A 17480-nucleotide genomic window follows, 5' to 3' on the forward strand; every position below is an offset into this window, starting at 1 on the left:
CACTCTGCGTCAGTTCAAATATGTCTTCCCAGGTTTTTCTGAAACCATCTTGCTTATAGAAACGTCATTTCTTATAGCACAGTAGCATCCTGCCATAATCATTTATTACAACTTGTTCAGTCATTCCCCAACCAACGAGGATCCCTTCAATTTCCAATTCTTTCCCACCACTAAAAGAGTTGCTATAAATCTTTTTGTACATACAGGGCCTTTTTTTTTTTCTTTGATCTCTTTGGGATCAGTCCCTAATAGAGGTATTGCTGGGTCAAAGGAGGCTCAGCCTTCTCTGAGGCAATCAGAAATAATGCCTGCTTATATATTTGCAGCACAATACCTTTAGGGCACCCTCAGAAAACCTGCTCCTGACTTGTAAGATTATATTCATTTCGCTCTCTGCTTCCGCTTCTAGGCACACGTGTCTCTCAAGATGTAGAGTAAGTGGCTGTGAATGGGCTTTTCAGCCCTCCTAGACATGTGCTTTCTTATTTTGTATTTTCCTTAATTCTTGATTCTAATAATCTTTCATAAACCTCTAATATATATATATATGTATATATGTATATATATACATATATATATATATATAAAGATTATATTCATTTCAGAGGAAAACAAGGTCGTCTATATGGATGCCTTATCACAAGGACTAGGGATTGGGCTCTTGGATAAGGAGCAAAAAGGGATTCTAAGCATTGTGTGAGATAGAGGGCTGGGGTTACTGGGGGAAGCAATAACACTGGATACAACTAGCTGGAGCTATGTACTAATCAACCCACAGTCCTGTACCCAACCAAAATGGCACTAGTCGAGTAAGCAGTAGAGATCTGGCATGAGGGAAAGTCTTTGGAAAGAAGAGAAAGGAGGTTTTGGCAGGGAATTGGGAAGGAAGAGGGAATTCCTGGTGTGGGCAACCATTCTCAAATGGTTATTGGTACATGAGACTATATTGGTTTGAATAAAGCAGGACTGGGACGCATGACAAAAAAGGCTGTCCACTCCCAAAGAAGGAAGTGATCGAAGCATACCATTCTTTACTTTGTTTCCTCTATAAAGTTTTTCTCTAGTTTATATTATGTATCTTCTTTTTCAATAACAAACATGGAAATATGTATTTTATGATAACATGTGTACAACCTATAGCACATTACCTGCTGTCTTGGGGAGGATGGAGGGAAAGAACATGGCTTGCAAAATGTCAGAAAATGATTATTAAAAATTGTATATACATATAATCTGGAAAAATAAAATAAAATCATTTAAATTACATTATTTTTAATTATTATTATTTTTATTTTAAAACATTTTTGTTTTAAAGAATAAAGCAGGATCTCTATACCTGTACTGATGCCATGTGATTATAATTTAGGCAAACTGCCTACAGGAGACAGTTCTTATACATTCCACATATTCCTTGCCTGGCTCCCATCCAAACAACCGCATAGAAGCTTTGGGCAATCCTCCTTCTGGACCTGATGACTTGAAGATTTGCAGTAGGAGATGAAGAGTTCTCTAATTGAGCATTGGGCCAAAAAAACCTGATGATCTAAAGGTTACTGAGCCGAGATCCAGAGATTACTGAACCAGAACTCGGGGGACATGCAAAGAGAAATCCACCCCTTCATAAATCTCTTTCCTTTAAGAGTCTAAATGAAGTAGGATCTCCGAGTTGCCTCTTAAACTAGGTGAGGGAAAAGTGGTCTGTGGCAACTGTGAGCTGTTTCTTTGTATTTGTTCCATCTTGATCTTGGATGAATAAGTATCCCCAAATGGAACTGTCCAGGGTTATAATCTTTTGAGCTCAAAATGATTGGGGAATCCTGTAAGGAGATGCCTGCAGTACCACACCAAAGGACAACAGTCTGTGAACCAATTGAAAAGTCTTCATAGGCTAGGAGTGTGTGCCTGAAGTATCTGAGGATGCTTTGATTTCCTGAAATTACCAAAAAGCTTAAAATAAAATGATCCTAAACTCTAATAGGAGACTTCAGTGGAAAGGGCACCCGGGACTAGAGATGGGAGGATCTAGGTTCTGGAACTAACTAGCAACTAGGAATACTAATAGGAATAAGTCAGTTCACATTAACGTAAGGCTTAAGATTTCCTTGCAACAAGCTATGAGAAGCAAATGTTATTCTTCCCTATTTTACGGATGAGGAAGAACTAAATCCCACCTAATCCAACAAATGAAGCCCACAAGCATTAGATGGTATGTGCCATGCCCGAATGAGCTAAATGAGCTTCTGTTCCTAAGGCAACAAAATCTAAGAGGGAAGGAGGGTAAGGTAGGGAGAAGGTACCCATGGGGAAAACATGGTGGAATAAGTTCAAAGTAAGGAATGGAACCAGAAGAGGAGGGAAGGAGAATGGCTTGGCTTGAGCACTTTTTCACAATGGAGGTTCCATGAAGAACTAATTGGAGGAGGGAGCCATAGGAGTATAGGCATCTTCCAGGGTGAGAGGGCTGCTGGGGAATGAAGGAGAAGCAAGAAGTAGAGCAAGGAGAGATGTGAAGTAGTGAATATGGCTGGCCTGGGAACTTCCTCAAAATGGAGAAACTTAACAACTGGAGGAGAGGACCTAAAGGCTAGAGATATCTTCCAGGGTCAGATTTACAATAATAATAAATGTGTCAATAATAACAAATGTGGCAAGTGTTTATTATTTGCTAGGTGCTGAGGATACAAAACCAGAACACGATTCCTGCCCTCAAGATGCTTGCCCTGTTACTGAAGAATTACATGTATTTTGTTGAATGGATGGGTACTTGTGTAGCATCTGCTATGTGCCAAATATGGTACCTAGCACTGGAGACAAGGGGAACACTCCTTAACCTCAAAGAGCTTATAGTCTAATGGGGAGACAACACATACAGGGGGTTTTGTCTAGGGAATTCATTAAGATAAGACAGCAGATTATCTGGACCTTTCTGGTAGCAATGCTTTGTAAGCCTTAAAGACTATAAAAATAGAAATTATTAGCACTGCTATTTTTTGCAGGAATAGTCTAGATGTGTGATCTCACAGTGGGGGAGTATGAGGGCACAGGGCACCTTGGGAAGAGAAAACACTAGGAAGGAGAGGAGGAGTGTGACTCAGTAAAGGAACATGGGAGGATGCTTTAATGGGCTTATAATTCTGTCATGGGCAGACCCTGCTTTTTTTTTTTTTTAAACCCGTACCTTCCATTTTAGACTTAATATGGTAAAATTGAGATTTGAACTCTGGACTCCATTCCCCAGGAGTCCTTGCTAGCTCCCAGAATGTCCTCTAATCTCACTGAATTCTCACCTGGGACGAGAACAAAATTTTATTTAAAGGGTCTTCCCCGTAGGAGGGTCTCTCTCTCTCTCTCTTTTGGACTTCCATTTTGGAGCAGACTCAGCTCTTTCCATAATGTAGGTGAGGTCTTGTCTAGGCCTCTGTGGCCTAGGCACCACGTGTTTCTTATCCTGTATTTTCTTTAATCCTTAATCTTCAATAACCTCTAAAAAAATATAATACTCCTTGCAGAGAGAAACTAATTTCTACCTGCCTCAGTCTCCCCTAAATTTTAACTGTTACAGTTGTTGGCGACCACTAGATTGGATGAGAACTTCTCAAAATTTTTAGCCTAGATAATCATTTTTTTAAGCCACGTTTCTGCAAGATGCTTTTTAGAAAACCATCTTGATCAGCTCCTGCCTGCGGCCCTCTCCGGCTCCTGCTTCTGCTTCTGGCCTCTCACCTGGTGCCCAAGCTCTCAGCCTTGTTTGTCTGTGCTCCAGTTCCCGGACCTGCCCTGCCCACCCCTTGGGTCTTTCTCTTGCTCACCTGGCCCACCTGATTCAACCACGATTGCAATCAGCTGGTGACCTGCCTGCCCAACAAACCCAGATCCTTGGAGCAGCCTCATTTCTATCAGCTGGTAACAAAACGGGGGTATTGGCTCCACGTAGGCGGCCTGGGCTCCACGTGGACTGGGGCAGGAGGAGGGATCATAGCAGGGGAGAGAAAAAGGGAGAGAAGAAGAAACAGATTTTTCAAACAGAAACTTAATAGCAATGGGATATTTAAAAGGATACCTTTTGACTCTTCTGGTAATTTCATTGACTTCACCTGCCTGCCAGGGAGCCGACTCAGCCAAAAGATTCAACTTTAACTTTGAAGGGGCAAATGGGTGGCCCAGTGAACTGGGAGCCAGGACCAGAGACGGGAGGTCTCTAGTTGAAATCTGGCCTGAGACACTTCATGGCCGTGTGGCCGGGAGCAGATCGCTCAGACTCCATTGCTTAGCCCTTACCATTCTGCCTTTGGACAATAGATATTTAAATGGATAAACACACCTAAGGAACTTTAAGACTAGAGGCTATATTCTAAGACATTTTGGACTCCAATGGTTTATAAAAACTCTCTGTATTTCTATTGCATTTTTTGTTATGGTTTAACTTTGTGATTTTAAGTTCATATATTACTGGATTCAATATTCTGTTACACTGAAGGTTGATCGAATTTATTTTGAATGTACTGAGTTTTGAAATTCTGTTGCTTTTCCCCTATAACTATTGAACAAATATTATTGTAATTAAGCCCATATGAAAAAAAAAACAGCCTTTCTATTTTGACTTTGTAAATTATCACATAGATGGACTTCAGGACTGGTTATAATTGTAGAACAACCTTTGGAAAATTAGTGTGCTAAATATCTCAAATGATTTTAAGGGTTTTTTAAATATGATTTTTGTAATTTTTTAAAACAATCTCTGGTTATTTTGCCTGCCCCTACCACGAGGTAAGGCCCATTCTAGTAGCTGAAGTGAAATACATTTTATAACCCCCAACCTTCCCGCATTTCTAAATATGTGAATGGAAGTTGGGCAGTTAATCTCTGGGCATTTGTATCCCTATAAGCCTCCAAAAAAAGGAGCACCCCTTTATTTATGCTCTTCAGCTCACTACTTTATTTGCACCAGAATGATATATAGATTTCTTGATTATGTTCTTAACCCAAGATGAGTTCTACTTTGTTTTAAAAAATGTTTGAATACCAAGGTTAAAAGATTGCTATGTTTGTAAAAATTGTGACAAATGTCCATCAATTCATAGGTTTTAAAAATGTCATACAGCAACTTATGTGAAATATGAAAGTGTGTTTGTTTGCTATCATAATTAATTGGGCTATTGAGAATTTTGGGGATTTTGATAACTACATATTTGTACTACTGTATTTTTAAAAATGAAAAAATTGTTAACCTTGTTCAATTCATTTGCCTTCTACTCACAGTGATCATGGCCAGATATTAAGAGGAAATGGATCTCATTTTTGGTGAGAAAGCCTTGCATTTTATATTTTCTTAGCTGACACAGTGTCAATGATTATAAGCTACATTTTTGAATTTTTAAAAGCTCTTTTATTATTATATTTTTCTTGCATGTGCAATATACTTTTTTAGTTTTTTTTTATTTTTTCTCTCCTTTTTATATTTGAAGCACATGTCACCAGCATTAAGATTTTCTTTAACTTTTTGACTTTTCAGTATAAGTTTGAAATACATTTGCTAATGCATGCCCTAAAAAGCTTGTGACTATAAAAATGATACCACTAATTATTTTTAAAAAATTATGGGACTTTGCTTAATGATTCTGTCTGATTCCAGGACAAGAGATACACACAAGAGCCATTTCACAGAGCCAAAGAAAAGCCAATCCAGGATGGATTGATGCACTTCTAGGACAATACAAAGGTCTTGAACCTAGTGTGAAGACTCGAGGTTACTGTGTTTAACATTGTTAGACATAGGCTTTCCTTGTGTCCACACTCACTCTGAAGATACTCACAGATGAGTATCTTGGCTCCTACGTGGCTTCTATGATCTGGTCCCTTTCTTCTCTGCCTCTCATAGTGTGGTAATTTTCTGTAGTCCTGGCTACTGACTGGGTAAATGCATCATTGCTTAGATCATTTTGATTGTGCCCTGATTCAAGGACCTGTTATAGATTTATTTTTCTTTTTACTTAGAATTTTTACACATAAGACTTTGCTAGTCTATATTTTCATCCAGTATTTTCTTTTTTTATTTGGATTTTTCTGATGTCTTTTTAATATCTCTTGCCAATTGATTCATATACCTCACCCCTCAGCCATGCATTCCCTAAGTGATTCTGTATTTGTCAATCACCCTCTTAACGGGGGGGGGGGGACTTATGGGGGGAATGTAAAAAATATTATTTTAAATTACAAAGTTTAAACTCCTTTTGAGAAGAATTTTAGGTAAAGAAGATGCTACCTCTCTGAATCCAGAACTGAACCGTTGGAGAAGCCACCATGAAGAAACCTCCAGACCACAAGTTGCACAAAATTGAACTTTGGGTGTGGTTGATTGAACATTTATTTGTATGTATACTTTTATGCCAAAGGGGACTGCCCCCTAACGGCTTTTTGTCAATGCGTCCTGCAATTATTGGGTTTTTTTCTCTTATCCTCAAATTATTGTAATCTTTAAATTATGTTTTTACGATCCTTTGGGGAAGGATTTCTTCCCAGAGGATCAAAAGGGGGGAATGTAAAATTGAGATTTGAACTCTGGACCCCATTCCCCAGGAGTCCTTGCTAGCTCCCAGAATGCCCTCTAATTTCACTGAATTCTCACCTGGGACGAGAACAAAATTTTATTTAAAGGTCTTCCCCATAGGCAGGTCTCTCTCTCTCTCTTTTGGACTTCCGTTTTGGAGCAGACTCGGCTCTTTCCATAATGTAGGTGAGGTCTTGTCTAGGCCCCTGTGGCCTAGGCACCACGTATTTCTTGTCCTGTATTTTCTTTAATCCTTAATCTTCAATAAACCTCTAAAAAAATATAATACTCCTTGCAGAGAGAAACTAATTTCTACCTGCCTCAGTCTCCCCTAAATTTTAACTGTTACAATAATACGTATTGGTTTTAAGGCAGAAGAGAGGCTAGGCAATGGGGGTCAAGTGACTTGCCCAGGGTCACACAGCTCAGAAGTATCTGAGGTCACATTTGAACCCAGGACCTCCCATCTCTGGGCCTGGCTCTCAATCCAGTGAGCTACGCAGCTGCCGCCTAGACCCTGCTTTTTGTAGTTCCCTAGGACATGACTTTATTTTGCTGTCAGCTCCTTAAAGGCAGGGACCCTGCTTGATTTATCTTAGACCTTCCTGAGCACCTAAACTTTTAATACGTTGCTCTGGGGATTTGGGGTGCTGTAGTAGACCTCCATGCTGTTACACAAGCAGATTCAGGGAAGAAATGATGGTATTTGATCAAAGACCTCTGAAAGACGCCATAGTGCTTAACCAAGACGTTAAGGCTGACTGGAAAAGTCTATCTTCCCTAAAATCTCTGGCAGTTTAACAAACATTTGGCAACAAATGCTTGTGACAATAGGAGAGAGAAGACTTTGATCCCTTTGGGGGCAATTCTCTGGCATATTTTTCCAGGAGGGCATTTTATTTAACTCATTGTTTCTACCTTCAAAGATAGCCAAAACTGCAATGCAGTTTCTTTGCTAGGTCAAAGGAATAGGGGAAGATGTCAACATTTGTTGAACTGAGTAATAAAAATAGCTAGCATTTAAATGATGGTTTAAGGTTTGCAAGCACATTGTATGCCATCTCATTTGATCCTCATAACAATGGGAGGTAGAGGCTATTATTATCCCCAATTTACAAATGGGGAAACTGAGGCAGCGATTAAATGACTTTTCCAGGATCACGTGGTTAAGCATCTGAGGCACTATTTTAACACAGATCTTTCCAACTTGGACCCACAGTTCTGTCCACTGTGTCACCTAGTGGCGTCTATCTTCTGTAAGATTTCCCCAAATCCTTCAATGATAGTGCCTTCCCTCTGAGATTTTTTTCCAGCTTTCTCCCACACGCACCTATGTTTCCATACACATACAGATTTGCATATCTTATTTTTATAGAATTGTTTACAACGTTTGTTACAACGCTAAGACAGAAGAGAAGGGCTAGACAGTCAGGGTTAGCCTTGCCCAGGGTCACACAGGTAGGAAGTGTCTAAGGTCAGATTTGAACCCAGGATCTTCCATCTCCAGGCCTGGTACTCTATCCACTGAGCCACCTAGCTGCTCCTCCCCCATTAGATTACAAACTCAGTATTGGGCTCAGATGCTTAATAAGTGTTTATTGATTTGATTTGGGGGAGGGGGGAGGAAGGAATGGAGTCCATGGATTCCCTCCTTATGGAATGAAAGCTTCTGCCCCCAGTTATAGGACCCTTCTTCAATTCAGTTCAATTTAGTAAGCCTGTATGAAGCCTCTGCAGGGTACCGTGCACTAGGGGCAGCCCAAGCCCGTCCATGGCTCTCTCCCTGCCTCCCCTAGCCTTGGCCAGCCTTTTCCCAGAGCCTGATTGCAGAGCACAAAGTAAGAAAAACACGCAGCCCGGCCAGGAGCGACGTCTCACTGGCTGCCACATCTCGGTGCCCAGTGATTCCAGGAAGGCCTCTGCTGTGCTGTTGTTGCTTTTCCTAGCTGGTTTCTCCTTTGGGAACTCCGGAAGCACGGGATGCTAGAATTCAGGCTGTCAGATGAATGCCTTTTTCCTGAGTCTGGAAACCCAGAGTGAGCGAAGAGATCTGGAAGCAGGAAAAGGTCACCGAGCCAGTGTGAACAAGCTGGCCTAAACGGACACCTGTCTGGGGTTGGCATCGTTCAGGAAGATGCTGGACTTGAATTCAGATCTTCCAGACTCCAGGTCCAGCTCCTGTTTGCCTTTTACTTGAAAGAAGACAAGGCGATCATATAATAATTGTTGCACTTTCCAAATATTATCCCCTTTGATCCTGACAACTGTGGGAGGCAACTGCTACAAATCTTCTTCTCCCTATTTTACCAATGAAAAAATGGAGACTCAGAGAGTTGAGGTTACTCAATCGATATCACAAAACCTGCAAAGGTCAGAGACAGCTCCTCAACCCTGCTGCCGCCAAGCCCAGCACTCTCCCAGGAGACAATTCATTTAGGGTGAGTTTCAGATGTAACAGACTAAAAACTGGCACCAAAGAGGCACAGACTACATCAGAGGTTCACAGAACCCCTCAGTGGGTCCGTGGATAGATTTCAGGGATGTGAACTTGGAACTTTTAATATGTTGATGACTCAGTAAAAATGGTTTTTGATACGCCCATGTGTTTTATTTTATGCATTAAAAAACATCATTTGGAGAAGGGGTTCATCCATAGGTTCCATCAGACTGCCAAAGGGGCCTGTGTCAAAAAACATCAAGACCCCTGGACTCGATGGTCTCAAGGGTTCTCTTTTTTTTTTTAATTGTATTTTCCCCATGAATGCATACAGAAACATTTTTGAAAATTAATTTTCCTGTCATTTTGCAACCCAAATTTGGTCTCTTCCAATTAATCTATAATCCTAGGATCAATTCACATTTAATTTTTTATTTTAATTTTTAATGGTCTATTTTTTATTTATGTATTTTAAAAATTTTATTTATATAGAATATTTTTCCATGGTTACATGATTAGTGGTTTTTCCCACGCCCCCTTCCCTCCCCCCTCCCAAAGCCGACAAGCAGTACCACTGGGTCCTATGGGTATCACTGTTCAAAACCTATTTCCATGCTATTCATATTTGTAATAGAGTGAACTTAACACCAAAACCCTCATCATATCCCCACTGAAGTTTTGCCCATTTAAAGTTTATTTTATAGACATCCTTACAGATGTCTTTATGTCACCTTCCATTTCCTAATATATCATTCTCCTCCTCCTTTTATTTATTTATTTATTATTTTTTTAAGCCTTACCTTCCGTCTTAGAATCAATACTGTGAATTGGTTCCAAGGCAGAAGAGTGGTAAGGGCAAGGCAATGGGGGTCAAGTGACTTGCCCAGGGTCACACAGCTGGGAAGTGTCCAAGGCCGGATTTGAACCCAGGATCTCCCATCTCTAGGCCTGGCTCTCAATCCACTGAGCACCCAACTGCCCCCTTCTTCCTACTTTTAGAAAATCATTCCTGTATAATAGGATAAAAAAGAAAAAGCAGGTCAGCAAAATGATAAATTCCAGTCCAGCTGGATATTTCCTCATCTGCAAAATGTGGATTATAATAGCATCGCCTTCCCAGGGCGGCTGAGAGCTTGAAATCATTGTAAAGCACTCAGCTAGTGCCTGGCCCCCAGGGGGCGCTAGGCAAATGCCGGATATTAATGTATCTACACCTCCGCGGTCCCGGCTTGTGCAGTCTTCGTTTTTTTCTGGTGCTCAGCTCCAGTGTTGAAGTCCATAGCAGGGAGTGAGGCTCCGTGGTTCGCTCCATTTTACAGAGAATGGAAGGTTCAGACGGTGGGGGGATTTGCTTGTGGTCACACAGCTGAGAAGAATTGGAGCTGGGCTAGGAAGAATAAGAGGGGATCGAGAGCCAGAAGGGGCCCAGGGGTCCCCTCTGGCGAAGAGGTCGGGAAACGGCCCCAGGAGCTTAGACATTAGTGCAGGACCTTGCAGCATGCGGGATTCATGCCCCTAAACTACAGCTGCCCGAATGCAGAGACACATCTTGGTTGTCTCAGACTCCACACTGGGTCGGGTGAGGCCACCCCGGAACCCGGGACCTCCCCTCTCCAGGCCTGGAGCCGCCCGGCAGCCCTCCCCACAGATCCCAAGGATGTCAGTTACTAGGATGCTGGTGGGGCACGGTTTCCTCCTGGTTATCGTCAGGGCTCCAGTTACAGAAGGCAGCGAGAGAGGCCTTAGCAAGCGCTTCTGCTGGAGTCTAGGATGAGCATTTTAGGCGCCAGAACAAAAGAACGTAACCTTTCTAGCCGCTGCAGCTGTCACAGCCGTGCGGCACCCAGGCTCGCCAAGCTTCTGAGTCCGTTCAGGCTCCCGGTCATGGCATGGGGAGGGCGGTGCCAGGGGCTAATAAAAGGCCAAAGCAAAGCACCTGGAAGGAGCAGGGACACAGGAGACCCTCCCTGCTGTGAGACAAGGGACCCGTCAGGGCAGAGGGGCAGGAACTAGGTGAAAGGTCTGATCACCAAAGCGGTCATCTTTTCGGGATTCAGAGCGAGTTCTCAGGAAACGAATGTCTTTGGAAAGCTAGACGGTAGCGGTAGCGCGGTAGAGGGAGCACTGATGGGGGAATCAGAGGACCCAAGATGGAAGTCTGCCTCCCACGTTGCTCTTTCTGAGACCGGGAAAAGAAGTCATTCTATTCCCATGTGCCATCCTCAATTCCTTACTCACTCACTGAATCCACATATCCAATCTGCTACTGAATTATTTATTAACCTCATATACCTCCCATCAATCCATTCATTCAGTTGTTTCAATCTTCACCTATTTTATATAAATCTCCACCATTCTAATCAGCCACTTATCTTAGTAGTTCTTCAGTGCCTTTCAGACTATTGTCTTAAATCCCTCTCCATTCACACTATTATTCTATCTCCCAATGCTGTCTTTGTACATGACTATTACCCCATACCTACAGCAGCTAGATGATTTGATGGCTTAGGGCTTGGAGTCAAGAAAAGCCAAGTTCAAATCTGGACTCAGTTTACTACCTATGGCTCTGGGGAAGTCACTTAACCCTGTTTGCCCAAATTCCTCACCTATAAAAGGAGCTGCAGAAGGAAATGGCAAACCACTCATATCTCAGCCAAGAAAACCCCAATAAAGAATCAGATATAACTGAAAATGACCAACCAATCCTCCTCCTCCCACCAACATACACCCCTTAGAATACTATGCCTCATCCCTTACATTTTTTAGCTTCTCTGGTTTTAAGATTCAGGTCAAATCCCATTTCCTCAGCCCTTGTATCCCTCTGCTTTCCTCTGAGATTACTTTCTATCTACCCTGTATTCTGTATGTACATATTTATAGACTATTAGAATGAGCTCCTTGAAAATGACAAGTGTTGGGAGAGGATGTAGGAAAATTGGGATACTAATGCACTGTGGTGGTGTGAACTGATCCATCCATTCTAGAGAGCAATTTGGAACTATGTTGAAAGGTCTATGAAATTTTGCATAAGTTTTGATCCAGCAATACTACTAGTAGGTCTGTGTCCCAAAAAAAAGAGATTTAAAAAAAAGTTAAAAAGACTTATTGTACAAAAAAGTATAGCAGCTCTTTTTGTGTTGGCAAAGAATTAGAAATTATAGGGATACCCATCATTGGGGATTGGCCAAACAAATTACGGGATATGATTGTGATGGAATATTGTTGTGCTATAAGAAATAATGAACAGGATGATTTTAGAAAATATAAAATATGATATAAACCTAACATATGAGGAAATAAGGTTCAGAAAGTAGAGGCAAGTCAAAAGTTGAAAAATACTCAAGACTTTTAAAAATGTCAAGTTTAAATCTGTTTGGGGAGACATACATTCTTTAGAACATCAACATGTTTAAATTGGTTTGCCCAATGTTTTGAGATTTCAAGAAGTCTTTTAAGTACTTAACTTTAAACCTGTAAAGAACAATTTCAGATTATAAATTGGAGACAAAAATATTAGGATCCGAAATCTCCATACAAATTAATAAGATCACAATTCTTATGTAGATATTCTCAGTGAGTAACGATGCTTCTACACTGTCACAAGTCAGGCATATGTTGGGTTAAGTGAAAGGATAATATTCTCAAAATCCAACTTCATAGCAAAAGTTTTTGGATTAGATACCTCTAGAAAAAGTACTAAACGCTGTACACAGATAATCGTAGAGCCTGGCCCTCTCAGGTGGTTAGGAAGATGACATAACAAGTCAACCTCCTTATCACCAAGAAAGTATCATCAGTTCCTCAATTCATGTCCAAATGAACAATTCTGGACTACTGAAACAAAAGAAATAAATCTATGTCAAATGAATGAAAATGTCACCCTAAAGTATTGGCAGAAAACATTTAGCATATGAAAGGCTAAAATTTTTCAATATTACTAGAATAAAAAAAAACTGTTCAGTATCAGTTGAAAGTAACAACTGCAACACTGACATTAATTGAATGCCTAAAATCAACTTTCAGGATTTTTAAATGAAAAGGAGAAAATATGGCAAATACTATTTTAAAACAAATTAACACTTAAGTTTTATTAAGGGCTGTAACTCATCCCCATTTTTCTAGATTTTTCTCAAATTATCCAGCTGGGAACAGAAGTCTTTTTTCTTCTATAGTTTGCCACCAAATATTCATTAAGTTTCTAGTACTAGGTCAGGATGTGGTTTTCCTTCTTTCAGTTTCCTTCATTCTTCCACAGGTTCTTGGAAAAAAATCCAGACATTTCATAAAGGTCAGGAGTGGGAATTGAGGAGGGTAGCTATTCATCAAGAAATCACATCAAACCGAACAAAACACGTAAGGTTTGCAGCTATTTTATTTACAAGTATACATTTAACACAATGAAAGAAACACTGATATCCAAGCCTGGTTAAGAGTAGTGTAACAATATGTATCATTTTGATGATTACATTATTTTAACCAACAAACTACACTGAAAAATTAATGCCGGTAAAATTCTTGGTCATAATATTAAGAAATACAATATATAAATTGAAAATATGATTGTTTAAAATTTGAAAATGGAAGTAAAGCCATATGGACAGAAGTCAGAGTTGAACATAATCTGGAGGGAAGGAAAAAAAAGCTCTGACCCAAATGATATCTTTCAGGTTAACAGAAGAAAAAAGAAGCATAGTTTATCTTAAAGGATAATGGGCAGTTTGCTTCTTCAGGTAGACTATATTCCCAGTGTCCTCAGGTTTTGCAGTAGAATTTACATTACTGAGCATGAAGACTTTCCTTGTGAAGCTGCCCCATCAATTTTTTCTGCCTCCAAAATTATCCTCCTAAATACATCAACAGCAGTCTGGAAAAGAGGAAAGCAATGACTGTTAATCTTAAGTAGGATTCTGATAAATATATATGTATTGCTTCCAGATATAGCTAAATTTAATAGTCACTGGCTTACTAAGCAGTGAGCAAGGTGGTATATGGGAAAGTATAGAAATTAACAAAAATCAAGCAAAAATAGCAGATGTTTTGAAGTTCCAGTTTTTTGAGTAAAAATTTTGTAAATGATTCCATTTTAAATGAATGGATTTAAGTTAGTACTTTTGAATTTATGTATAATGAAGGACGTTAGATTAAACTCAGTACCTAAGATTTCTTTAAATCTTAATTATGTTAATATTCATTTAAAGAACTACCTAACTTTCCATTACTGGAAAGGAAGCATTAATAACAAAATATATTTTTTCATCTAAAATCTTTAGCTGTTTAGTTTGCTTCATCTTTTCTTACTGTTAAAAAGGTTTCGAGAGATAGTCTCAGTATCCTCATCCATAAAATGAGGAGGTTGGTGATCTCCAAGACTCCTTGTGGCTTCAAGTCTATGATCATTTACCACAGCTTTGGTTTTCTTTCAGGATAGTTCTACTGACTTAATTTACTTAGTTGTTGTTTTTTAAATCTTACCTTCGGTCTTAGTAACAATTCAACATAGGAGGGCAAAGACTAGGCAATGGAAATTAAGAGACTTGACCAGGGTCATACAGTTAGGAAGTACCTGAGGCCAGATTTAAATCTAGTTCCCCTTGCTTCAGGCCTGGAGCTCTATCCACTGTGATTCCTAGTTGCCCCAATTTTACTTATTTTCCCATTAAGTTGAAATGTGTTTCCTTTTCATAATACTACAAATGGAAACATCACTGATTTTAATGTCCACATTTAAGAATGTGGGTTCATGTTCAATATTGAAAAGAACTCAGAGATCACATCTGTTTCCTTCTTTTTTCCATTTTAGGTATGCAGGGCTGTACTAAGGATTATAGGAAATTGAGAGCCGAAAGGGACCTTAGAACCCCTGCTCAGGCCCTTAACTTTACAGATGAGGAATTGAAGCCCATTGTGGTGAAATGATTTGCTCCCAAGGACACACAGGTTAGTACTGCAAAAAGTTAAATTCAGGCCATTTTACTTCTAATACTTTTTCTACTGTATCATATTGCCTCTGAAAAATGTCATTGTCTTCAACATCTTCAATATTTTTTTTCTAAAGATATTCTGTGATATCACAGTCCAATTTTAATTGCTTATACTAAAAAAAAAAAACACCATGATTTTACCACTCTTTTGAAAGAAGTAAAAAAATTCAATATAAGACCTTGAAATGTAGAAGGAATATGTCACTGATCCACTCAAGCCACTTGATCTTCAAATTTATAAAAATATATTTCCTCTAGGAAGCCAATTCAATAATGAAAGGCCTGAGAGTTGTCCATTGAGTTTCTAAGGATTCTGTTCTACATCTAATATATATTTGAAAATTTAAAATAGTTATTTTAATGGCAGGTATAAACAGAACCTAAACCTTCATCCACTTAAGTAAAAGAATTAATAAGTATACTTTTTTTGGTACAAGCTTTAAACAATCCAAAAATTCCAAAGAGCTGTCCTCAGAATAACAGTTTATTAATTACATTTACTATTCCATTCTTTCCATGCGACATATTTGTCAAGCACACACTTGGCACAAAATCAGTACTTGTTCTTTCTTTCCTCTTTCAACCCAACACCCATATTATATTACTTTGTATCGAATTGGAGAGTTAAGGAAGATTAAAAGTACTCCAGGCCACTAGAATAGTATTTAATTCAAGGCTACAACTTTATTACCAATGACTCTTTTTTTTCCTATAGTTTCTCTAGTTAACTCTTACCCTCCTGGAGAGTCATATGACATAAAAATAGTATTTTTTAAAAGACAAAAAAAAGAAGAAAAAAAGAAAAAGTCAGTACAATCTATCAATGTTAAAAAAAAGTCTGTAAATGTATGCAATAAACCTATGAACCTTTCACTTCCAAGCAGGGATGGGTTGGGAATATCCTCTCAGCCTTTTTTTAAAATCATAATTGTCTCCCTACCCCTATAATATTTTGTTTTCCCCTCAATTACATGTAAAATAACTTTTAACATTAAAAAAATATTTTTTAATTCCAAATTCTCTCCCTCTCTAAGAGTCTACCTGAGACTAAGGAGTCTGACACCAGTTTTACATGTGTGATCATCAGTATTAGTCATTTTGTGGAAGAAAAATTGAACAAAAAAAATGAAAGTAAAATACAGTATGCTTCAGTCTGTATTCAGATTCCATTAATTCTTTCTCTGAAAGTGGATAGCATCTTTCTTTTTTTTTAATTTTAAATTACCTTCTGTTTTATTAACAACTCTAAAATAGAAGGGGTAGGTAAGACTAGGTAAATGACTTGCCCAGCATCACACAGCTAGTAAATTCATGAGGCCCAGGTCCTCTTGATTTCAAGTCTAGTGCTCTATTCACTTTGACACTTAGGTGCCCGATGAATAATGTTTTCCCCCATGAATCTTTGGGATTGTCTTGAATCACTGTATTGCTAAGAATAGCTAAGTCATTCACATTTGTTATCATACAATACTGCTGTTACTGTGTACAATGTTCTCCTGGTTCTGCTCACCTCACTATGCATCCGTTCATGTCTTTCCAGGTTTTCTGAAATCTTGTTTGCCATTTCTTATAGCACAATATTTTTCCATTACAATCACGTACCACAAATTGTTTAGACATTCCCTAAGGATGAGGATCTACTCGATTTCCTATTCTTTGTCACCACACACACACACACAAAAAGAGTTGCTATAATTTCTTTTTTTTGTACAAAGAGGTCCTTTCCATTTCTTTTGGGTGACTTTGGGATACAGGACTAGTAGTGGATTAAAGGGATGCACAGTTTTATAGCCTTTTAGGTATATTTAAAATTGCCTTCCAGAATCACTGGATCAGTTCACAACTCCACCAACAGTACATTAGTGCCGTCATTTTCCAACATCCCCTCCAACATCTGTCATTTTCCTTTTCTGTCATATTAGTCAGTTAGATAGGTACCTTAGGTCTTCCAAATCTAATTTTCTACAAGTACTTAGAAACTGCCTACTCTATCCAGGCATTGTTAGATATTAGGGTTCTAAAGGCAAGGAGCTTACTTTATATAGGGGTATAGACAACATGTATATTATGAGAATCCTAGTGAAGCACATGCTATCCTATAATCTGGCCCAAATTTTTTGCATTTATACATTTTTAAAACTTTACCCTGTATATCCTTAACTTTAAAATGTAGTAGTCTCCTTATGCCCATCAGTCTATGTGCTCTTCATTATCTGTGAGGTGATTCTAAATTTGAATTCTTTGAAGACTGTATGCTACCCTGACTCTCAGTCAAATAACATAAATATCACCAAAGATATTTTGTTAATAAGTAGAAGAGCGTTTCAGGGAAAAGCTTAGGTACATTAAAGCCTGTACATCTAATTGTTTATCATAGTCAGGACAAAAGACATTTCTTCTACTTGCTCCAAACTAAACATATTGTGGCCAGATTATAGCTCCTAACTACTTCTGAAGTAGTCTGGTAACTCATTAATCATAATCAGATGGTGGGGAGGTACACAAGGGTTTATAA

General features: G+C 39.1%; 1 protein-coding gene across 2 annotated transcripts in view; it reads right to left on the reverse strand.

Annotated features, from left to right (window-relative positions):
* Window positions 1-13338: 13338 nt before the first annotated feature.
* RHEB (Ras homolog, mTORC1 binding) overlaps window positions 13339-17480 on the reverse strand; it is a 65999-nt gene continuing 61857 nt past the window's right edge. For both annotated transcript variants that reach the window (XM_007504631.3, XM_056799932.1), the window contains exon 9: window positions 13339-13848. In XM_007504631.3, coding sequence (XP_007504693.1) covers window positions 13756-13848 — 93 coding nt within the window. In that variant the 3' untranslated portion in view covers window positions 13339-13755. The remainder of the gene's footprint in view (window positions 13849-17480) is intronic.

Source organism: Monodelphis domestica, chromosome 5, assembly GCF_027887165.1.
Source record: "Monodelphis domestica isolate mMonDom1 chromosome 5, mMonDom1.pri, whole genome shotgun sequence".
NCBI classification, from domain to species: domain Eukaryota; kingdom Metazoa; phylum Chordata; class Mammalia; order Didelphimorphia; family Didelphidae; genus Monodelphis; species Monodelphis domestica.